Source organism: Lactuca serriola, chromosome 1, assembly GCF_051521515.1.
Source record: "Lactuca serriola cultivar US96UC23 chromosome 1, Lser_US96UC23_V15, whole genome shotgun sequence".
Taxonomy (NCBI): domain Eukaryota; kingdom Viridiplantae; phylum Streptophyta; class Magnoliopsida; order Asterales; family Asteraceae; genus Lactuca; species Lactuca serriola.
In genome coordinates, this window is record NC_136408.1 from 32,393,172 (window position 1) to 32,418,652 (window position 25,481).

General features: G+C 36.9%; 1 protein-coding gene across 2 annotated transcripts; it reads left to right on the forward strand.

The window, feature by feature from the left end:
- The first annotated feature begins 9,968 nt into the window (after positions 1-9,968).
- Positions 9,969-14,748, forward strand: LOC145081025 (calmodulin-binding protein 60 A-like). Of its 2 annotated transcripts, none has more exons than XM_079023214.1 (9): positions 9,969-10,379; positions 10,508-10,571; positions 10,692-10,774; positions 10,883-10,946; positions 11,422-11,498; positions 11,572-11,900; positions 12,146-12,306; positions 12,422-12,625; positions 13,978-14,748. In XM_079023214.1, exons 1-9 carry the CDS (start codon positions 10,138-10,140, stop codon positions 14,464-14,466), a joined length of 1,713 nt encoding a protein of 570 aa, XP_078879340.1. In that variant the 5' UTR covers positions 9,969-10,137; the 3' UTR covers positions 14,467-14,748. The 2 variants fall into 2 exon arrangements, with proteins under 2 accessions (XP_078879340.1, XP_078879337.1); XM_079023211.1 differs by having other exon boundaries at positions 9,970-10,379; positions 11,572-12,059.
- Positions 14,749-25,481: the final 10,733 nt, after the last annotated feature.

Here is a 25,481-nt window from a genome sequence, read left to right on the forward strand (position 1 = left end):
CTATCCATGTGAATTTGTCAAAACCAAAGTTTATGACAAATTCAAACTCATATGGATCGAACTTTCTTGATCTCGATTTCTTGTCTTTATGGTAGCACAGCTGCCCACCATGCCTTCCAAGTACTTAAGCAGCTCACCTTTTGTTATCAATGTACTTTCCATTGATCAAGATCCTTGCCTTTTATGCATTCAAATGAGAACTCATAGGACTCACATGCATAATTAACTCGATTGGATTGGCACAGAAACAAAATAATGTCAACACGATAGGTTGTAAACCTCAACTCGTGTGCTGGTGATGATCGATAAGGTTTATTTGATTTGTTCTTGAAACCTTTGAAGACCAATAAGACTCCCACTGACTCCTTGACATATAAGATTCTATTGTCAAAACATTTATTGATAAACAAATATTCAAGAGTTAGTGTAGCTTTTATCAAAACTCTTCATAAATTGGTCCTAGATGGTCATTGTCTTATCCAAGACATCACAACTTTCCACATTTAATGAATGTTATAAACCTTCTTTATAATTATCACTCAATGTCACAATCTTAACTTTAACACTTGTCTTGAAACGAAGTATGATTGACTTCTTGATTTAACCATTTCTTCAATTCTTGATTCCTCTTCTTAGACATACAATGGTACTAAGACTCACTTAGAGGATTAATTGAGATATGGTTCTTAATCATTAAGACCTATCATAAAGCATAAAAGCTACTCTCCCTTCTTCTTAGAATGGAGAAACTTTTATCTTTCTGCCTACTTGATTCTTCTTATTCGTTCTGCTGTTGATTTAAACTTTTTCAATCAATTCAGAATTACACTTAATCTTGTAAGTATAATCATATTTACTAAACCTTTAGTAAATCATGACAAATATCTTTGTTACTCTTATGGTGGACTTGATCAACATGCAACTTTGTCTATTCGATCTCCTAGTCCTTCACTTGACACTTTGTCAATGAATTAGTCTAATTTCCAAATATGAAATTTCTCATTCATCGTGCAACCAAGTTGCATGATTCCAAGTTTCTGTCCAATTGAAACTTGGGCGATGAGAAACTCTCCCTATTTGGTAAATTATCGACTTTCCATAAATAATATAATTAAGAATCAAATCCATTATTGCTAATAATAGAAACATTCAAACATCAATTTTTCACATACGCCATTGCAAGGATAAATAAATAGTATAAAATCAAAATTTTATTTTATTGCGGAAAAATTTGTCCTTACAATGCATCTCATTGAAAAACTATGCTAGTACATATTTTTTAGCAATCTAATTCTAACTCTAAGTAGTAGCTCAAGAATCTAATCTTCAAGTAATGCGATCGAAATCCATTCCTTCTCGGTTAGATTCTGCTCACTTCTTCCCTTAAGCGTCCTTTTCTTTTCTTCGATCCTACAAAACATCAATTGTAATCTTATCACATTATGTTTTAAGAATCTAGAATAGAAACTTAAAAGAGTTAGTCAATGGATATTACCTAAAGCAGAGCCATACGTTTTGACTCTCCCATCTCTTAGATCTCTTAGGTAAATAAGGCAGTTTCGTCTCCAATGCCCCCTCTCTTGGCAATAAAAGCAAATTGACTCTTTTGGAACAGCACATGGAACTACTTCAGACATCGCCTTTCTCTTATGATCAAACTTTTCGATCATTGTATGTCTTTCGTTGCCATTGTCTACATCCATAGAGCTCTCGAAGGCAGATTCACCAATCAACATTGATTTTCTATTGTGCCAAACCATTGCTGATTCAGCAGCAATAAGCATATAGGTGAGATCTCTAAGGGTCACGTCGCAGTTCATCATATAGTACTCTCTTATGAACTCACTATATGAGTTAGGAAGTGATTGAAGAACCCAATCAACAGCCATTTCCTCACAGACAACGGATCCCAACATTCTTAACCTATCAATGTGTGACTTCATCCCTAGGACGTGTGCACACACCGGCTTTCCTTCTTTATGTTTACTTGCCAAAAGGGATTGAGTGATCTTGAACTTTTCAAGCCTTTGAACTTGTGGGTTAGGGAGAATAATTTGAGGAGGAGGAGGAAGTGAAGCATGATCTCTTGTTCCTCGATCGAATCGTGGAATATCATCTTCATGTGGAATGCTTGTTCCACGGGATTTGAGAAGACCATAGTTGTCAAACTTTGACATCTACAAAACGGGAGAAAACGAATTCAAGTTAGTTGATTGATTGAGTCCTTAGTAAATCACCCAAATGAGATACTAAGGCTAGGACCCAACACAATATTCTACAACTCGGGAGAGGGATGTCGTAACCCAAATTGCAGAACATTTGAAGGTAAGTGAATGACGATTCACTAATTTCCACCACGAAAAACGAAAAAGAAATTTAAGTTTTAAATTTATGAAAACTCCTAGATCCTTTGAGATTCATTGAACTTTCAATGGCATGTCTAAATCTCGATATGCCCCTCTTGTTTGTGACTGGGATGCCGAGGATCACAAAGCGGGTGTGAATAACCATGCAAACTTACATGGTGCCCTCACATGTTACAGTCACCTATTCGATGTGCCGGTAAACCACACACGCTCCACCGAACTATGACAAACATTGAGTCACCCTTTGCTACCTTTGCTTAGAACCATTTAGTGTGCCGGTAAAACACACACGCTCCACTAACGTCTTTGCAAGGGCACAAAGTGTAATTTCATGGAATTGCATCAATTCACTTTTGCCTAAGTAACTAAGATTGGGAATTTTATGAAAACATTTAGTTACTTTAATAATTCATTATACTTATAATGGAAGGTTTCGTCCTATCCTACCCGTTCGGCTAACGACCCTCCACTAGTCAAGAGTGCGGTGGGTAAGAGTGGATACCCATTCAATCGCCATTTTATAGGCAATTTCCTTAAACACCCCTTATAGACCAGCTTCGTGAATGAGGCCTACTAACGGTAAGACTGACTTTTACTCATACATATATATAATGTTAGACTTTTAATGTTATATATATATAGTATAGGGTGTATTTTACACTTTTAAAATATTAGGTGGTCAAATTTAACAATCATACTTTTAATTCAATTAAATTTTAAACCTAAACTTTTATGGATTTATTAAACCTCTTTTAATTATACACCTTAATTAATTAATAAAACCATAAGGGTGTGATTTGAACTTTTTCAAAACTATAATAAGGTTTTAGAATTTAACATTCCTAATTAAACTTTTAATCAACTTTTAAATTCCAAAACTTGAGGGCAAGTTTTGAAACATTTCAAACATTAGGGTTTAGAATTTAAATATACATCAAAATTAAACAATTAATCAAAATTTAAATTCCAAAACTTGAGGGCAAGTTTTGAAACCTTTTTCAGAACATTAGGGTTTTAACTATTTAAATTTCAAAACAACAAAACTTTTGGGTTCAAATTTAAACTATAAAACCTAAGGGGAAAATATGAAAATTTTCATAACAACAAGGATCAAACAACAAATAATTTAAATTAGCATTTAATCACATAATTATCCATATTTGATTTGTTTAATGATTTCTTGCAAAACAATTTACCAATTTAATCAAAATAATTAATCATTTATCACATTAGGAAACAAATATTTTATTAATTGATAAATATCTTCAATTAGATCAAGAATATAGTCAAATATATCATAAAATCGGATTTATATTGATCTAATATGATAAGGTAACTATCCATAAGCAAAAACAGCAAGAAATCGCGAAGATATCCCCATCTGACGAGTTGACTCGTCGAGTCAGACTTGGACTCGTCGAGTCACCATGGACTCGGCGAGTCCAGCCTCCAGAAACCAAAAAATCGAATTTTTCAACCATACCAAGCATCAATACAATAGAAACCAGTCTAGTCTCTGATACCACTGATGGGTTTTCGTCATAAGACATCCTATGTGCTCATACAAACCCTAATGCTTGGATCTAGGTTTCTCTATTGTACATGCAAGTTATCCAAGGCTATAAACCCTAATTCTAGCATATGGGAATCAATATTAACATGTAATTAGGTTTAAGATATTACCTTGATTGTTATGTAGCAATAACAATCCCAAATCTCCTTGAATTGACTTTGGAAGGCTTAGAGTCACAAGTGTCACTCCTCTAATGGCTTACAAACACCATAAGCAAGTGGAGAAGGTATAAAGAGAGAGGAGAGAGGTAGAAATTCGTCCTTAGATGCTCTAGGGATCAAGTGCATGAAATCCTAAGGCCTTAGGGGTCTTTATATAGGGTTGGGATTAGGGTTTCAGTCCTTATCCTTATCTAGTTACTTGCCCATCAAGCAACCACAAGATAAGCCTTGAAAATCCCTATCTCTTGGACCTTGGACGATTTTAAGGATATCCTTATCCTTGAATTCGTCCATCCTTTAACAAGGATAACCATCGCCCTATTTTGCAACTATCACATAATTACAATTCAGCCCCTCTAGTTTAATTAATTACACTTGATCACAAAATTAATTCTTAATTAATTATTGACCAATATTAATTAAACAAATATGATTTCTCCTTTAATATATTATTCTTATAACATATTAATAAATCATAATAACCTCTCTTTTTATTTATTTCTCCAATCAAGTTGCTTTGGTGAAGGCAACCCAAAAGGACCATGCACCATCGGGTCAAGTACATACCAAAATAGTTATGAACTTAGACACTAATCTAACACTTACACCATCAGTTTTTTAATTCAAGTTTATCTAGTTTCTAAAGCATGTGTGTCAACCTTGTTCTTTATATCTTTCTTTTTCTTCTACATGTTCCCTATATAAAGAGTAACTTTGTGAACCTCTCCACATGAACACCTTTTTTCTGTCCCTATTTTCTCTAATGGCACTCTTCGTTCCTCTCATCATCAAAAACCTCTTCCAATGAACCCCATTCTTCATTTTCAGTTACTTCTAGGTCTTCCCTCTCATCGCCTGCATTAGGTACAATTTCTTCCTATAACCCACTATATGTGAACTTAACATCTTGATCAATGCTCATTTTGAAGTCATCCATGTCTACTTTATTCTCTTTATCCAATAGAAAATCATTATCACAAGATTCTTCCTGTTCTTTCTCTTAATCAATATGCATCGTACTATGATATGTTGTATTGCTACCATTTTTTATTTTCCACATCATGCATTCAATTCCTCAATGACAACTATGGGATTGTCATTAGAGACATGAAATATGTTAATAAAGTTTTGTTTCCATGTTCAGCATACACCTTGATCACCGTGTTAGCCCTGATGTACTTAGCTAGGTTACAAACATCATTACGAAGAGCTCTAAGACCAAAATTTAAGTTGTCATTGTTGGAAATAGGTGTCAAATATCATAAATAATTGGTGTAACTTTGGGAATAATGAAAAAGTCCTTTGGGGTTGCCCTAAAGAGCACAAATAGCTAGATATAGTTTTAGGAGGTGGAGAAAATGGTTTATTAATTTATTACATGTTAATAAATTAATTATAAACTAGTTAAAATTAATTATAATTAATTTAGAATTAATTGGAATTAATCTAGAGGTACATGGACTGAATGTTAATGGTTCAATAGTTGAACAATATGGACATTCTGGAAGGCTTATAGCATGGACGGTTTTAGAAGACCCCTTGGATGCTTCTATAATTAATCCTAGTAACATATATGGAAACGATTTGAATCTGGATTAAATCTTAATATTTAATTGTTACCACTGTAACTATATAAAGGGGCCTTGGGGTGCTTATATATTCGTCCCATGCATAGCTCCTGGAAGGCTACAAAATCTGATTTTCACCTTTCTCATATCTCTCGCATTTAGTTTCAAGGGTAATTGACTTTTGGGTGTGAACCATTAGAGGTACACTACTTTGGCTACTAGTTTTTCCAATAGCAACAAGAGATCAAAGGATTCAAGCTTCAAGGATAAATCGATTTGTCAAAAGGTTAGTTTTTTAATCCCTTCGCTTTTAGCTTGTTAGGTTAGTTTTAAAATTACATTGCTACAATAGTAAAACTTACATCCTAGGGTGCATGTACACTTCGGATGAGTTTTGAATGTTTTCGTTGCCTTAGTCTAGTGTATGGTTGCAAATAAAACCCAACAGTGAAATCAAATCCTTAGTTTTTTGTTATATGCACAATGTATAAAACTAACAAAAAATTCGCAAAAGAAATTGTTGTCACAGGATGCGGTGCAGCCTACCGAGTTTTTGAGGTTTCGGATTTTTAGCAATAATTTCAAATTTAGGGTCTATCTTTAGTTTTAATTATTATCTTCAATTGTTTAAATCTGATTAATTAAAATAGGAAGATAAATATGTCTGATTGATTTGAATTATTGATCATGATTTAAAAAATTAATTAGTTAAAATTTAATTAAATCATCCAAATTTAAATTATTTTAAATTCACCCCACATATAATTATAAAAGTTTATAAAGGAATATATATATATATATATATATATATATATATATATATATATATATATATATATATATATATATATATATATATATATATATATATATATATATAGTCGAATCAAGACCAAACCCAATTCATAAAGCCAAGTTATAAGATAGGTATAAGGAAACAACCTATAAAGTGACCGTTAAATGTAAGTCTTTTCACTCATTCCTTCTTTGTGTGGTGGATTGTTGTTAGCTAAAAGGGTTCGATAAGACAATGTCTCGTTAAAAGTAAAAAAAATTTAAGTACTAAAAATGAAATTCTCGTTCTTAGTTACTTTTAGAAAAATGAGGCAAAACCTCGGAGTTAGTGCCTTTAAATATGGCCTAAAGGCTGAGAATTAGGGTTTCTCAACTCAGCAAGGTCGCATAGTGACCAAGACCATATCACGTTGTTATTTATGTATAATATATTACTAAAAGGTTAGTGACCAAGACCAAAATCGCCCGCATGAACACCTTATATATGGTAAGTGTTGAAATTCTAAATTTGTTCTTCCATACATTCATTATACATTCCTAAAGAAGATAAGGTGTTCATGCAGGCGATTTTGGCAAGTTCAAAGAATATCAACCAATTTTTAAATCCTCAAAATGAAGCTTGAAAGTGAATGTTTATGTTGTTATGCGTTTGGTGAAAAAGTTGTGAAATAAAGCTTGTTTGGGAAAACATTTAAGATAAGTTGTAAACCCTTAACATATTGGCGTATTTAGCAAAACTAACTATTAGCTGGTAGTTGGTGGAATTTAATAGCCAGTAGTTGGAAGTTGTAGCTTTTATTTGTTATATAAGTGTTTGCCAAAAAAAATTGAAAGCTTTTGAAATGTGTAAAATTACATAAAAAATAATTGCTTAAAAATATAAATATATTAAAGGAAATTCTAGAAATTGCTTAAAAAAACTCAATATTTTTTAAACGCTACATAAAGTACCTTTTTAATTTTAAATTTTTTGTTTAAACAAGACTAAATGCTCGTACTCACAAACAAAATGTATTGTTTAAATGTAGCTTTTTGTTAAAAGCTAAAATGTAGAAGCTCTCAAACACTCGCTGCCAAACAAGCCCTAAGCATCTAAAACTAAAATCTCCTAACCAAATCCTTTAGAACCAGACAATAAACAAACGTGGCCATTGTTTTCTTGGAACACCAAAGGGGTTTTTTAACTACTAGCAAGATGTTGCAGTGGAATTTAGGGTTTGTGGTGGAGATCTGGATACTGACTTGGATCGTGATATCACTTTCTGAACTGATATTTCTATCTTATGCCTGAGTTACAAGAAATTCAGCCTAGGATAATCCAAGTGGACACTTACGTTTCTAGGCACGGAAAACGTAAGCAAATATGATAGAGGATTATGTGAAAATATGATGAAAAACGAGAGCTTAAGATCGTGGCCCTCTTCTGAAGAGGAAGAGCTATTTATATATTAAACGAGATTAGGGTTTCATTAGGGTTGGGCCGTCATTAGTTTCTTTGGAAGAAAGTCATGATAATCCGGATTTAATGAGGATTTAGGGTTGCCAAAACTAACGAGTTTCGTTAGTTTTACCATAATCACCCTCAAGAAATTGAATTTTCCACTATGTTCCCATATGTAAAATTCGGTAAGCTTTTGGGGCGCTGTCCATTGGACCCCACTAGGGGCGCTGCCCTAGACCCCGCCAAATGGGCACTGCCCCTTTGGAAACCCCGGACCCAGGGGCGCTGCCCCCGGACCCTCGACTAGTCGTCGAACCGACTTCTAATTCGATCTTATACATGCATGCACTCCGCACAACCTCGTACATATATTAGAGTACAAATTATGAAGTCTCTTAGCTCACATGTTAGTTCCAGTTACTTAAAATGACATGGTGACACTAAAATCACCAACATATGTTAGAACAAATGATAGATTACAAAAAGGAAATAGCAAAATTAGGGTTGTGAATCACAGGTTCAATTCATTCTATACTTTTTTCTTTCTAATAAAAAGCCAAAAAGAAGAATAGGAAACATTCTTATCGAAAATCTTCATTTCCTTGGTTTAACCGCTCCAACACAATGTTGTTTCAGAAATTCCAAAGAGTTGTGATACTGACTATATCAAACGATTTTCTTTGAGCTGCGTTCAAGGTTGTTTTATCCTAACCAATTGGTCAATCTACAATCGTGGTATGACAAGTGGTATTTAATTCCCACCACCTTCCTATTTGACTCCAAATTTGTCTCACAACTTGACAAATTATGAAGAGATCGTCAATAGGGTCATTATGAGAGACAGAAAATAGGGGATAACACAATATCAACATGAATCTATTTATCAACCAACTTTATTTGTGTAGATACAAGTTAATGCATTCAACTTTAGAAAAACAATAGAGTTCCATCTTAAAGGAAAAAAAGTTTATCGAGAGTGCCACTATCTAAATAAGATCTAGCAAAAGACGTTGAAAATTATCCTCTGGGATCCAATTTCATCCCTCATTGATCTCTTTGGTCAGAAAATAGAAAAGTTTATCTAAGAATGTTATTTGGTCTGGAACTGAATAAACCTTAAACTAAGAACAAGGAACTATACCGAATAGTTTAATAGGTTATTATTCGGTTCGGCTCTATTAAGAAATGTGTTATCTAAGAAGGTGTTCGGAACTAGAACCAGACCAGAACCGAAAAAACCAAAAAACGAACAAACACTTAAACTAAGAACTGAAAACCAAACCGAATATCTCACTCACTCCTTATTCGGTTCTGGTTCCGATTCAATTTTTTGGTCAAAACGTTCATTCCTACTCCATATAAGCCAAAGGAAAGGGCATTGTATTGTCAATTCAACACTTAAATGAAATTCATATAATGATGAAAGTCAAATCATTTACTCTGTATGAAATATCCATTAAGTTTTTTTTATTAAAAGTATATACACACATCTAAAAACATTTGAACTCAAAATCTCATTTGGTATCATTAGTCCGAACCACTCTTTATTGGGTAACGCATTGAACATGTTTCTATTTTAAATATATGATATTATAGTTAACTCAATTTATCCTATGACATGTAAAGCGTGTTATCACATTTGATGTGTACTACTTTAGAGTTTTGATCGGTTTCAAAGATAATAATTGACGTGTCAATCTCAAAACGAGTTATTGAAAAAGTGAATTTATTATTTAAATAGCAATACTATTGCTTTTAGTAATGTATAAACATGAATTATTCATAAAATAAAAGAATAAACTAAAAATATGGAATATATGATATTATAGTTAACTCAATTTATCCTATGACATGTAAAGCGTGTTATCACATTTGATGTGTACTACTTTAGAGTTTTGATCGGTTTCAAAGATAATAATTGACGTGTCAATCTCAAAACGAGTTATTGAAAAAGTGAATTTATTATTTAAATAGCAATACTATTGCTTTTAGTAATGTATAAACATGAATTATTCATAAAATAAAAGAATAAACTAAAAATATGGATCCACCAGGATTAGAATGATGTTCCTTTGAACTTTCTATCCCAACCAACCCTAGAGCGGCTATCTAAAAAAGACATTTCGTTGGTGGCAAAGAGCAACTTTAAAGATTCTGCATATAACTGCTTATAACGAACCCAAAAAAAGGTCGCGTCATCGTTGGTGACAACACTTTTTTTTCTTGTTTAGTGATGGCGCCTGAGATCAACGCGGTGTGGTGGGCCATTTGCTCCGTTTTATCGATAAAAGTCGGAGCTCGATTGCACGAGCAAATCAGTCGCATTAACACCTTTCGAAAACACACACACACTTTGAGCTTGAACAATTTGAAAATGGCGGTGGTGAATCAGCAGTTGGAAGATGATATCAATCATGGATCAGGAGGAAGCACAACTTCACTTGATGATATCGCTAGGGTTAATGCTTCAAAAGAGTACGAAAATTTATATTTTTTCCTAATTTTATATGTTCTAGCTTATGAACTAAACTGAAATTAGTTACATGAGACTGCACGATCTGTTGTTCATCAAGTGTTTACTATTCACGTCGCTGTTTTCGCAGGGCGGAAAAAGAGCGGTTGATTCGCCTATACCTTAAAATTATGTGGCCTACGATTCATGTCAATGTGAAAATCTCTCTCTCTCTCTCTCTCTCTCTCTCTCTCTCTCTCTCTCTCTCTCTCTCGTTTACACAATCTTTTATGTTTGGAGAAATTAAATTGAAAATGGCGGTGGTTAATCAACAGTCTGAAGATAACAACCATGGAGCAGGAGCAGGAGCAAGGACAAATTTAGTTGATGAACTCGCAAGGGTTACTGCTTCAACCCAGTAATAAGATTCTTATACCTTTTCTGCTAAAATCTGTATATTCTTTCCGGTGCTTATGAATTACACTGATATCAGCAATGCATAATATGTTCCTGAATTATTTCACAGGGCGGAAATGGAGCAAGTGGTCAACTTATGTAAGGGAACTTTATGGCCTATAATTTCTGCAGATGTAACTCTCTTTCTCTTTCTCATCAATAGAGTGTCACATCATCTTTTTACAATCCATACATTATACTCTATAAAGTTCAATAAAATGTTATAAAAAATGTTATAAAAGGTGTTTGTGTTTCTGATTCTAGTTGTGCAAATGACCTTACTGTCATTAGCTTATATAGTTTCCTACTAAATATGTTAGTTCAAAAGCGTACATAATTTGGGTATATATATATATATATGTGTGTGTGTGTGTGTGTGAAAAGGTGTAAATAGGAATTTTCTTTGTGAAGTAGTTTGGGCTAGGTCTAGGGCTTCAAATAAGCCAAGCACACTACAAGGGGGTTTCTTTGATTCAAGGTTTTTCCTTTGTCGAGTTCATCTTGCAATTATTTTATCATTCAACACTTTTCCATCAATGTTGTAGATAAGATTGTCATATACCGAGTGAGTACCATGAATAACACTTATGCTTGCTTCATGTATCCCAGATCAACACAATGCAGCAAAAATTTCTTTCGGTGATAAAAGAGAAATCTAGCATTGATCTGTGGAGGGGCATGACACGGTAAAGAATAAAACATTGGTAGATCTTTTTGATAACTACAAATTTGGCTTACAAGTAGTTGTAATTTTATCAGGAATTCTGGTAATACAGCAAGTACTTCAGGATCATCGGTTTTCCAATTTCAATTCTCAAATGGAATCTCAACACCAGTTTCTACAGGCAAGAATATTGAAGGAAAAGACAATAAACCCTTTGTAGTAACTTTGGTTGATCAAAACTCAGGGCAAATTGTGAAGACTGGGGCCGAGTCTGCAACAGAAATTGAAATAATAGCTCTTGAGGGTGATTGTGATGATTCTGAAACAGAGAATTGGACTTCTTGTGAATTTAACAATAAGATCATCCATGAATGGAATGGAAAGAAAGTACTTCAAGGAAACACTTCCCTAAAACTAAAAGAAGGTATTGTTTACGTAAATAAGATTTCATTTACACACAATTCAACCTGGAAGGGAAAGAGAAAGTGTAGGCTGGGTGCAAGGTCAAAGGATGCTGTTTTTGGCACTTGGGTAAAAGAAGCAAAAACAGAATCCTTTCTCCTTAAAGACAAGCGCAATTTCAGTAAGTACCTATATATATGTTTTATTTTATACATTTGATTTGATAATTGATATTATATTTCCATGGTTTCTGTTTTCACTTTTCAGAGTACAACAAGCATGAGCATCCATCCTCATCCGACGAAGTGTATCGATTACATGGGATCAACCATCGTAGTGATTGCTTTAAACATTTGATAAAAGCAAACATAAAAACTGTGATGGACCTCCGTACTCTCAATGCAATTAATCCAGAGAAGCTCAAAGATGTAACTTTTTTGCTTGTTTTTTGTTTCAGTTTCTATCCGAGTGCTTGCTAGCTAATGTCCACTTAATTGCTCAATCATAGTAACAATCATGTCATTAATATTGCCCTATCTGCAGATACTTAAGGTTCGTCCTAACGACTGGAAGATCATAATGGACCATGCACACAAGTGTAAGGACGATAATGGGATATACTTGTACCTTAATTCAAGAGATGATCAAAACAAACATGGTGTGGCTTTTAATGTTTATGGACATTTGGTGGGATTAGTTTCCGATTCTCTCTTCCTTCCTTTCTATAAGCTTTCCAACGAGAAAAAGGTAAGTTCTGTTCTCTTTAGTTGATCTAGTTGACTCTCATAAATATCTCGGTTCTCAACATATGAACTGTTTAAATGACAAAGCGATACTCTTTCTTTAGTTGATCTATTTAATTAGGGAGCTGATCCGTACACAACAATTTTTCTTCATACACAACAATTGGTGCTTTAAAATGTTGTATTGTACAACTATATAATTCATGAATTGTTGTGTATGACAAAAAACTGTTGTATACAAATCACTTCCCATTTAATTACTCTCGGAAAATACAAATAGGGGTGCAAACGAGCCGAGCCGAGCCCGAGCCTGGTCAGGCTCGGATCGGGCTCGTTTAAGTTATATAAGGCTCGAGCTCGAGCTCGGCTCGATTCGAGCTTCCTTGTACTGAGCTCGGCTCGATTCGAGCTTCCTTGTACTCGAGCTCGTAAGGAATTATACAAGCTCGGCTCGGCTCGGGCTCGGGCTCGACTCGTTTTTTATCTGACGTGTCTAAATAAGCTTAAGCTCGGCTCGAGCTCGTTAAGAAGCTCGTTTACTAATACCTTAAATCCATAATTTCCCTAATATGTTTTTATTTTAATATATTTAAATAATATTAAATTATATTATATAAAGGCTCGTTTAGGTTCGCGAGCCTAATCAAACTTAATGACATAGGCTTGAGCTCGAGCTCGTTTAATAAACGAGCTTAATATTAAGCTCGAGCTCGGATCGGGCTCGTTTAAAATCGATTTCGAGTCGAGCTTTTAACGATCCGATCTCGAGTAGCTCGCGAGTAGCTTGGCTCGTTTGCACCCCTAAATACAAAAACATCACTTGTATTTGTATGAATGTGACGATTTAGCCATTTAAATATTTATAGTAGCGATTGAACCATTAATTATACTGTTTGCGGTTGTGGGATAGAAGAAAAAGTAAACACACTTTGCCTTATAAGTAAACTGTTTAAACTGTTTTCAAATTACCAACAAAGCAAGAAATGTTATAAAAGAATGGCAAACTTTGTTTTTTCGATTTTCACCTGCTATAATAATAATAAATAAGAGTTGACATTGTTTTTAGAAAATGTACTATTCCAACTGTTTTCAAGTTGCCAAAAAACCTAAAAGATGTTATAAAAAAAAGTAACAAACTCTGTTTTTTTCAATTTCCACCCGTCATAGCTTATCATAATTCATATTTACACTTTTGGACCGGATTTCAAATTTTGTTACAAATTTGGTCCAACATTACAGATATTGTCCAAACTTTTTGTTAAACAAATGGAAACGAAATATAATACTATAATGATTTAATGATGGGTAAATTGATATATAATTGGACTGGTTTTAATTGATTTTGTTTCCTTTCAGGCTGATGGTGAAAAGCTGGTAGCATCAGCATCTGAACAGTGGAGGGAAGTCGTCTTTTTCGAAGATGAAGCTGCTCTGATTAACCATCTTCAGCCACCCACCAGTACCACCCTGAACTCACTCCCTAATGGCCTTCTTAACTTGGTGATTCTTCAGAAAAACAATCACACAGGCCTTATTACAACCATCGAGAACCACAACCACTGGAAAAATAATACTATTGTTGGACTAACCGGTCAATCAAGTCAAAGCCCCAAACGGCCTGCATCTGAATTTGAACATGTTATCTCAAATTACTCCCCTAAAAAACCCAGAGATGATATGGATACCGAGAATGAAGATTATATGCAGTATCTTAATTTCTCACATGCACAAAAATGGAAGACTGTGTGGTGTGTGGTAGGATGGATTTCCATCTTCTCAAAAGTACGCAGTCTATCAATTGCTACAAATGGTCATTGCAGCCCAATCCAGCACATGCAGATTTAGAGAATCTGGTTTGTAAATTGTAATATGAGGTGCTTTTTCAATGGCTAAGCGTACGTACAAAGGTGGGCCTTATAGTCGTTTATGATTGAATGGTCATTGGGTTTACCCTTTTTCTAAATAATTTCCGACCCTTGCAAAGTTGAGGAGTTGATGTCTGTATTTTTTATTTCTGTTGTAGATTAAGATCATTACGTGTCAAGTTGTTTCAAAAAATTTCTACTTGTTTCTGTATTTATTTGAAAACTATAATATTATGTTGTGTTGTTGTGTGTTTTCTTTTTATCTTTTATGACCCGATAATTGCCAACTACAAGGATCATTTTTGTAGTTTACTCTTAAATTTATTACAAACAATGTAATAAAACTGATTTTATATAGATAAATTACCTGACTATTTCTCATTATATTTAAGTAAATACTTGATTTGATTCATGAAAAATAATCACCTAAAAAGTAGTACATGCAAATATTCTATGACTTCATATATTTTTGGACAAATATCGCACGCATGTAAGTTGGCAAAAGAAAAAGCAATCTTACCAATGTGTTATGTTGTCCCTTTAATTGAATTAAAGTAGTATTAATAAAAACAAAAACTATAATAAGAAACTATGGGTGTTTACCGCGCTTTGCGGGGACAGAAGGTGTTGTTTTTTTTTGTCTGTTAATTTGTTTCACTTTTTGATAATACTAATAAAAAATAGTAAATTACATATTTACCCATGTCATAAAATGCAATGGATTACTGGGATGTGTGTATTCATTTTATAGAAATGTTCTTGTTGGGCGACATCAGCCATGAGGTTAACTGCCTAATCGAGTAGGACAAATTCGGTCAGGGGTAGAAGGTTGAGCAGGGAAGCACAATATTCCTCTGATTGACACTGCATTACTTGTTCAGGTAAAAGTGGGTCCAAAACTCCAGTTGGTACTTCTCTAAATCCTGCCTGAAAACCAAATGAACACAAGTTTTAGGTAATGAGAAATCAACAAGGGGATGGAATGGAGTGAAGGATTACAGAATAGGAATGGAATGTGATTGCTTCTCCTGGGCTGATTTTCATTCCATGCAATGGAATTATAAATTAAGTATTATTAGTTATACCGGAATAATACCTTCCAAACAATTTAAATCAATCCCGTTTCAATTGATTCCTTAGATATTCTTCCTGACTGTTCTCTGCTTTGATTCGAAAAACACCATCAGCCTGCAAATGGCACAGAAAGTGTGTTAAATGCAAATAAATAGAAGCATGCTTCCATTTCTTCCTATTACAACATTGTATTTTGGAACATTTATTCAATTATATAAAATGAAATTCTATTTACAAAATATATAATTTTTAACGAAATAGAAGGTCATTAAAACCGAAATAGGATTATAACAATTTTAATTCTTTGATGTAATTACCATTATGCCATTTCCCTCTTCAAATTATAATCCAACCAACATCCAAATTCAGTGCCACACATACTTCAGATATACTGTTCAAAAACTTAATTAAATTGAACAAATCGGTGCCATGAGACCACATGGTGACTTAGGTTTGGGTTTGGGCCTTTGGGGGAGGAAAAGGGGGTACATATGAGAGCAACTTGGTCGGTGGATCACAATCAGAGTGATAGGGACAAAGAAAAAGAGGAATCTAGAGATTGTGTTATGATTATTAAAGACAGACAGAAAGATGTTAGATACCTAAACCCTAAACCCTATATATGAAAGTGCAACAAATAGCAATGTACTTTGAAACTAACTGCACAAAACAAAAACAAAAGGTGTAAATTCAAAGTACATTATTATTTGGTGCATTTACAACTAAATATGGAAAATATAACAAATAGCAATGTACTTTGTTTTTTGGTAGAAAAATCAAAACAAATCTCTAAAAACAAAAACAAAAAGGTGTAAATACAAAGTACATTATCACTTTAGCTATTAATGAGAAATTACCATTAGAACCTTCACCATACTTTCTTTTATTTCTATTACAACATTATACTTTCAATGTTTTTCTCATTAAAGCAATGTACTTAAAAAAACTTATAATATTGTAATGAGAAATGAAAGTAGGGTGTTATAATAAACAAATAAATTCAAAGTACATTGTTGTCTAGTGAATTCACCACCTAAATATGGAAAATACACCAAATGACAATGTACTTTGGTTTTTGGTAAAGAAACCAAAATAAATTGCAAAAACCAAAATAAGTGTAGATTGAAAGTAGATTGCTATATAGTTCATTCACTACCTACATATGGAAAATGTAACAAAGAGAAATGTACTTTGGTATCACCAAATCAGTGTGAAACAACCTTTATGGAAAAGTATTTGGATTAGCTTTTTAGTGGCAAAAGTCAATAAGTTAAATAATGTTTGTCTAACTTATTGACTATTGCTTGTTTTTTATTCTAATAAGTCACAAGTCATTTCAAGAAGTCACAAATTATAACTTCTTCAAAACTCATTTTCAAAGGCTAAACCAAAATGTAACACCCATGTTATAGATTGATTTAGTTTACTATTTATCAAGGACCAAAGATGGTGTTTTACGAAAAACTTTGTGCCACGACGTGGTGCAAGGATGTCTATGACGTGGCATGGAGTAAATGGAACGCATGTTTTTAATGAAACCACCACGTGGTAGTGGGTTGGCCACGATGTGGCAGCTGTTCTAGCCCAAGCCCGTAATTTTAGGGTGTCCTCCCATATTTAAGCAACATTTCCATGGGATTAGGGCATCTTCTTCAGCCTCCAACCCTCTACCTCAAACCCTAGCCTCCTTTAGAGAGTTTTGGTTCATTTTGGTATTCTTGGTACCTTAAAGAAGAAGAAGAAGAAGAAGAAAGACTTTTGGTGCATTAATCTAGAAGGCAACTTCATCATCACCATCTTTAGCATATTTTAGACCCTTGTGAGTATTCAAGTTCCAAGCTTTCTAGTTTGTGTTTCTAGATCTAGCATTCTTGTCCCTTTTCTTCATGTTATGAGAGTTTTAAGGAATACATTTCATAAAGTTGGCAACTTATGGATCCTTGAGGTCCATTTGAAATTATATGTTCCAGATCTAGTGTTCCTTAGTGTATTTGGCCTTGTGTGAAAGTTTGAGCCCTTTTCTTCCTTGGTTTTGACCTATTTTGGGTGAGGCATGCATTGGACATGCATGTCCATAAAGCACAAGTTTTTATGGTGTATTTTGGGTATGAAAGTCTTCAGGAAAGTGTTGTTGGGTGACTTGGTTGGTTAAGAGCTTAATAGGTTAACTCATGTCTTAAGATGTCGTTAAGGACTCAGGGTTAGAAGTTTTGGCTTCTTGGGATGACTTAAAGGATAAAGTTGAAAACTTTATCCATTAAGACCTTGGGGTGTATCAGATATGAGCTTTGGAGCTCTTAAGGACAAAGAAAACAACTTAATCAATTAAGTTGTTAAGACCCAGTTACCACACTGTGGCACTTTGGCCGCCACGTCGTGGCGACTGGGAGGCTACTCGACGATTTTGTCTTTATGTTGTTACAATTTTGCTAATGGAAGGCCACGACGTGGCGATTCATTGACGTAATTTTTTTTAGCTATTGACTTTAAGGGTTGGCCTTTGGCCATTGACTTGGGTTGACTTTTGGTCAAGATTGTTGGATTCAGGCTGTAGACAAAGATTGGACCTTGTATGTTTTGATATGAGTAATGTAGCATCTGTTGTGAGGCATTGAGTTGTAGTTTAGTTGATTTTGTGAGTCTGGTGAGCCTTCTCAGTATACTATGTAGGATGTTAGTTGTCTTTGTGATACTTGCATGGAAGACCCATAGGGCAACCCATGACATTTGTTTGAAAGACCATGGGGTAGCTCATGGCAATTACATGAAAGACCTTAGGGGCAGCCCATGGAACTTGAATGTTAGACCATGTGTAATGTCCCAATTTTCAAAGCAATTTTTTTCATTTTAATTTATTTAAATATATCATAGTATAATTACTGTTAACGGAAAGATGTTGCAAATGCATGTGTGTACAGTCGAACCTTGCCCTTCTCATGAAATACCTAAAAAACATTTATAACAACTGAGTAAAGTGCTAGGCTTAGTGAGTTTCCCAAAATACCATATATCACAATATATGTACAATGCATACACATAATTACCTTCAACATAAAGCTGGTCTGCCCTTGGCCTTGAGCATGAACCTTGCCCTTCTCACGAAATACCTAAAAAACATTTATAACAACTGAGTAAGTGCTAGGCTTGGTGAGTTCCCCAAAATACTATATACCACCGTACATGTAGAATGCATACACATAATGACCTTCAACATAAAGTTGGTCCACCCTTTTTGCTTACAACATATAGCTGGTCTGCACTCAACTATATATATATATATATATATATATATATATATATATATATATATATATATATCAACATACATATAGCAAAAATCTATATAACAAGCAACTAATTATCCTAGTCTATTTGCCTAAGTGCATACTACAGGGTAACTATGTCTTAACACACAAATGATGCATATTGGAGTATACAATATAGTGAGACACCTTGACAATGACTCATAAGATTGACAGCTATCTGGGTGATTCTACTGACGAACCAACTAACGGATAGCGCACCGAACAAGTATTAATAGAGATTCCATAGACAAAAGTCTGGAAATTGCACTGGCAGAGCTTCTACTTGCTAGCTACTACTACTTAACGGTTCGTAGGGATTCGATGCAGACTAAAACTAAGGGAAAATAGGATAAAATCGGAAGCAACTCGAGAGAGAACTTGGGAGGTGTGGGAAGAGAATGAGTCATTGGAGGATATCTATTGGTGATTTTTAGGGTGCACGTTGTGCATTTTAAGGCAATGTCTCCACAGCCGCTTTATGCCACATTTTGGCCTCTTTGTTGTCCGTTCTTTCACCTTCTAGAAATGCACGTCGCGCAACGCGCGGCGCAAAACAGATTTTGTAAATTTTGTAACTTCATCATATAAACTCCGTTTTTGACGTTCTTTATATCCCCGGAAAGCTCTCGAAATGATCTACAACTTTCCTTTAGACCCCAACAGCTAATTCTTATTTTATTTTTCATCCATATTTTTATATAATTAAATGATTTGCTAAAATCATAACTCTCTCATACGGACTCCATTTTTAGCATTTTTTTTCTCAAAATTCCTATGTTAAAGAATACTATAATTTTCATTTTGGTGACTTTAGCTAAAGGTAAACCATTTTCTTTATAGCTTTTTACGTCACACATTACTTGTGTGCGGTTGACATTTATATCTTATTAAAATCATATCTAATTCATATGGAGTCAGATTTCTAAGAAAGATATATTTCCAGGACGGGAACAACGTGTACTTTATATATATATATATATATATATATATATATATATATATATATATATATATATATATACTGATGCGACCTGGCTCCGAACCACTTGTCGTGAGAAGAACTTACCGGTCCTTAAGCCTGAGAGGTCACACAAGGAGGAAACACATCGGCCGCTCTCCGGGAGAAGGTCCTGGAAAGATGCTCTGATGGTTAAGTTAGTATGTAGAAGGTTGGAGTATAGAAGTATAAGGCTGGAGAAGGAATGACTTACTTTGTCGGGGCCAAGGTAAGGTCCTTTTATAGTGGAGATCTTCCTCGGTCCGTACTAGGGACCGGTACTGCAATCCTAATAGGATCCGTCGTTCATATTGGGGAGTCCTGCTCCACACTCGTGTTCAGCCCAGTGATTGGTCCAAGCGATTGTGCTCTTTCTGGGCGTTTTGTCGCCTGGAGCCATTATCCCTAGGTTGTGGCTAAAAAACAATATTTTGGAGAGGGCGAGCCTTCTACGCGGTCGCCTCACGGGAGTCCGGGGTTGCTGAGTCGGCTCCCACCGGAGGCGCCTTGTTAAGGCTCTCCTGTCTCAGGCCCGCTCTAAGGGGTGCGTCATCAAGTCCCCCAGTCCAGTAGCCATAGCGTATGCTACCTAGCTATGATGTTTTGGACTTAAATATTGGTACACATGTCGTTGTTTCACTTGGTTGTCGCTTCATTTCCGGCGATGTGACGTTTCGACGTGCGCGCGGTGGTTAACTCATGTGTTAGAGATTTTCGCAGACCCCGCCTTTTTCCCGTTTATTTCTCTTCAAACGGTTTCCTCTTTCATTTCTCACCCTGCCTTTTCACCCTCCTCTTTCTTTTTTCTCTCTGTCATGGCTATCGCTCAAGGTTCAACCCCTAGTTCTTCTGAGTTTGTTACACTTCAAGAGGTGTATGGTCATACTCTGATTGACGGGGTGGAATTTCCTGTCTCCGACTCTTTGATTACTCGACCTCCTCCTGGGAAGGTGGGTGTTTACCTGAAGACTTTTGACGCTGGTCTTTGTCTCCCGTTGACCAACTTTCAGGAGGAGATACTCCGCCGCTGTGGGTGTAGCGTGCAGATGCTGACTCCCGACGTTGTTCACAAGGTAGTGGCTTTCGAAATGATGTGTCGTGCTAATGGAATCATGCCCGATTACTTCGTCTTCAAGCATTCCTTCCGGTTTGCTGCCACCAATGACAAGTATACACTCTCCGCCCATCAGGGTGAGGGGCATGATCTTGTTATTAACAGTAAGCCTCCCAAGAATTGGCAAGAACGGTGGTTGTCGGTTAACCAAGAGTTGCTCGGCGGTGAGCATCCTCATGCAACGATGCCTTCGGACACTATTCCCAAGCTATTTCCTCCTAACCAAGCGACTGCGGATCTCCTGCGTTCTCTTTAGGTGGATGTTGATGAGATGTCGGAGGTGATTCTTGCTGGTGTCGGGATGAGCCTTAGTTGGCGCTCCCGGGGAGAGATGCCAGTGTTCTACACCATCTCAAAGGGTAAGTTGTTATCACCTTTCTTCTTTCTTTTTCCTTTCTTCCTTTCACCTTCTCCCCCCCCCCCCCTTTCATATATGTTTTGCTTAACAGGTGTCGAATGCTCTGTTTCTATGGATTCTGTACTACGAGTTCGCTACCCAGGGAAGCTGGAGCGCCATGCAGTGCCTCTATATGAGACATCCCCCCCACCCCCCACCCCCCGCTTTCGCTTGTCTGGTGTTATCTCGGTATCCTCTCAGCCCATGGGTAGTTCGAACGCATTGGAGAGCCGCCCGGGTTCGCACACTGTTGTTACTCCTGCAACTGCATCTCCTGATCCTACTGGGTCGGTCGATCATGACGTGGTGGATAGCAAGGTTGGGATAGTGACCATCGCTCTCCGGATTATCGGAAAGAGGAAAGTCGTGCAGGCGAACAACGGACCAGTGCTGAGGGGTGGTTCAGGACCCATTGGGCGGCGGGTGATGCAGCATTGTGGTCTTGTGCGCTTGTTGTCTTCTCATCCCTCTGATCCATAGGATGTGTTAGTGATACCCGATGATGATGTTCAACAGTCTGAGGGTATTGAGAGGGCGTCTCATTAGCCCCTTGTTCCAATTTCTATGAGTGTTGGTGTTAATCCTCCATCTCCAAGGGATAGTCCGGAGCGGCTGTTTCAGGGGTCTGCCCTTGTTATTCCTGTGTTTATCCCGGGATGGAGTTTGCGACCTGATTATCGTTTCTCTGTGCGCTCTGCTGCTTTAGATTTTACCCTCCATGTTCTCCCTCCAGCCACCCTGGATGACATGGATTCCATGAGCAATGTCATTTTGGCCCACAACCTTGCATACACCGTTGCGCAGGCTATAACATATTTAGCTGTCGGGTCCCGTCGTGTGCAACGGTTTGATTATTTGGAACGTGTGCATTGTTCCCTGGTTGAGAGTGAAGCTAGCTTGAGGAGTAGGGTGGCGGATTTAAGTCCTATGGTTGTTCGACTGCAGGATGAGAACAGGTCTTTGGTTTCAGGGAAGTCGGTGTTGGAGGATGTGTGTGGTTTTTTGGAGGGTCAAGTGGAGTCTTTGACCCAGGTAAATGAAGTTTTGATGATTCAGAATGAGAGCTTGGAGCGAGACTTTGTCGATCGCGAGCAGGAGCTAGAGGTATTGAGGGCGGACCGTAGTTGGCTACTCCATGTGGGTCTTGTACGTGTGATGGACAAACTCTTTGAGCACCCTGAGTTCACTGGTGGCATTAGTCGCATTCTTCATGCTGCTTTTGTTGCTGGCGAGGAGTCGGGTTGGGCGAATTTGAAAGCCCAGGTTGATGCTGGGACATACGATCCTTCGGCTAGCGACTCACAGTCTAGTCATTCTTCATCCTTAGATGATGCTTTACTGGCTTTTGCAACTATGGATTTCGCTAGTTTGCTTGGATTAGGTAATTTGGACGTTGATGGGGTGAGGGCATTATGTACATTTGATGATGGTGAGGAAGGTGTGGGTGAGTTAGGTGTTGGGACGGGTGGTGATGATGTTGGTGGGAGTGGCGGTGATGGTGCTGGTGGGAGTGGCGGTGATGGCGTTGGTGGGAGTGGCGGTAATGGTGCTGGTGGGAGTGGCAGTGATGGTGCTGGTGGGAGTGGCGATGAAGTTGTTTAGAGCTGCCCTTTTAGGGTGTGAAAGATTGTCACTGATGTTTCCTTCTTCTTTTTTTTGTATCATGTTTATTTTGATTCCTTGTGGCCCCTAAGGCCTTTGTTATGTTTTGAAGTCTTCGGGAACAAACAATAGTTGGGCTTTGGTTGTTTTGCTATTTTGTTTATCAGATCATGCCTTATGTTGGGCTAACTTTATGTTAAACTTGTATATGTGCGTATGTATGATGCTCTTGGTCTTGCATGGGTTGCATTTAGGATTCACTAAGTATCCTTTACATTGTGTTTTGCTAGCATGTGGAATGTATCTATTTCATTACGTACTAAAGAAAATGCATGCTTATTTATATAATTCTTATATACAATTGTTTCAGCTTTTGGTTCCCTACTGGACTGCTCTAAGCGTTCGTTGCTTGGTCTGGGTGATCAGTCCAGCCACGAGATGTTTTCTTTTTCCCAACTATCTAGGGAGCTGCTCCTTTGCTTTAAAACTGAACGCCCTCGCCTTCCCTTCTATATAGGGTTTCGTCATCATTCAGATGTGGAACTTTCTCAAGTTCCTTGCATTCAATGTCCTGGGGATCTGTCTTCCCTCCGGAGTTTCAATGGAGTATGAGCCGTTATGGTGTGCCTTGATTACCTTGTACGGTCCTTCCCAGGTTTGGCTTAACTTCCCCCGGGATTTGGCATGGCTGACTTCGTTTTTCCGTAAAACATAGTCTTTTACTCGGAATGCCTTGTTTCTTACTCGCTGATTGTAGTACCTTTCTACTGCCTTCTTATAGGCGGCTTGGCGTATGCCTGAGCGTTCGCGTCGCTCTTCCAAGAAGTCCAATTTTTCCCTCAGGCCTTCACTGTTTTCCTGCTCCCTGTAGGATTCCTTGTTTATTGATCCTATCATTATTTCTGTCAGTAACATTGCTTCAGCTCCATAAGCTAGGCAGAATGGTGTCTCTTTCGTGCTGGTCCGTGGTGTGGTTCGATATGACCAGAGAACCTCCAATAGTTCATCTACCCAGTTGCCTTTTGCTTTGCCCAACCTTTTTTTGATCCCTTGTACTAGTGTCCTATTAGACACCTCTGTTTGCCCGTTATCCTGAGGGTGCGCCACAGATGTGAACCTTTGCTCTATTCCCTTTGTTTTACACCAATCTCTAAAGGGGTTTTCCGCGAACTGCAGGCCATTGTCACTAATTAGGACCCTTGGAATCCCAAATCTTGTCACGATGTTTTTCCAAGAAAACTTGATTACTTGCTTCCCATTGATGCATGCCATTGGCTCTGCTTCTATCCACTTTGTAAAGTAGTCGACCGCCACAATTAAGAATTTTACTTTCCCAGGTGCTTCTAGGAAAGGACCGACTATATCGATTCCCCATTGGTAAAAAGGCCAGGGGCTAACTATGCTTGTTAACTTTGATGGCAGAACTTCTTGCGTTGGCGAGAAAGTCTAGCACTCCACACAGCTCCGTGTTAGCTCGACCGCGTCCTGCTGTATATCTGGCCAGTAGAGGCCCATGCGTAATACTTTGCCTGTGAGCGCTCTTGCTCCTTCGTGAGCTCCGGCTGACCTTGCATGGGCTTCCTTTAAGGTCATCTTTCCTGCTGCGCCATCAATGCACTTGAGCCACAGGGCCGTATGGCCCTTCCTATACAGCGCCCCTTTTATCATCGCGTACTGTGGGGCTCGTATCCTCGTCTTCCGAGCCTCCGCGTGGTCATTAGGAAGTATACCATGCTGTAGGTAGTCTATGATGTCCGTAATCCAGTTGGGTTGTGCTATTGATAGAGAATTGTGTAATGCCCGTGTTTCTGGGCTTGTCATTAATAGCAATGTAATATTCTAGGTTAACCTTTGTAACCCATCTAAAAATAATAAAGGTGTATTATTTGAGTATTATGTGTTTTGTGCTTAGTTGTGTGACTTAATTAAATTAAGAATGAAAATAAGCGTCAAAATAAAATGTTATATAAAGTTGATATTTATGGATAATGTTGTAGTAGTTGAAACGAGGTTTCTGAATATATAAAGAATGCCGAAATCCGAGTTATAACGAAGAAGTTATGACCTGTCGAAGTTTCGCGGCAAAACCGGCAACGCTGAATGACGTAAATAGTGAATTTACAACAGAGCGATATTTAGCCTTAGTAATGTAAACGAAAGTCGTAGAGTTCATTAAACCGAGAGCGTGAATAAAAAGATCGTCCAAATCTAACTTCGTATGAGGAAGTTATGATTTTCTGAAGTTTCGACTTAGCAGTATGCAGGCCGAATACTCGATTTGAGATCGAGCGGTTTTTAGCAGAAACAATTTAAATGAGAATCGAAGATCTCGTCAAGGGTAGTGCAACGGTAAAAAGACAGACGAAAATGGATGTCAGATGAAGAAGTTATGAATTTATAACGGAGTTTTCCTGTCCAGGCCTACTAAAAACAAATAATAAAAATAAATTCAAAATTTGCCGACGGAGTCTAAACAAAAGTTGTAGAGCATAGTCTCACCTACGCG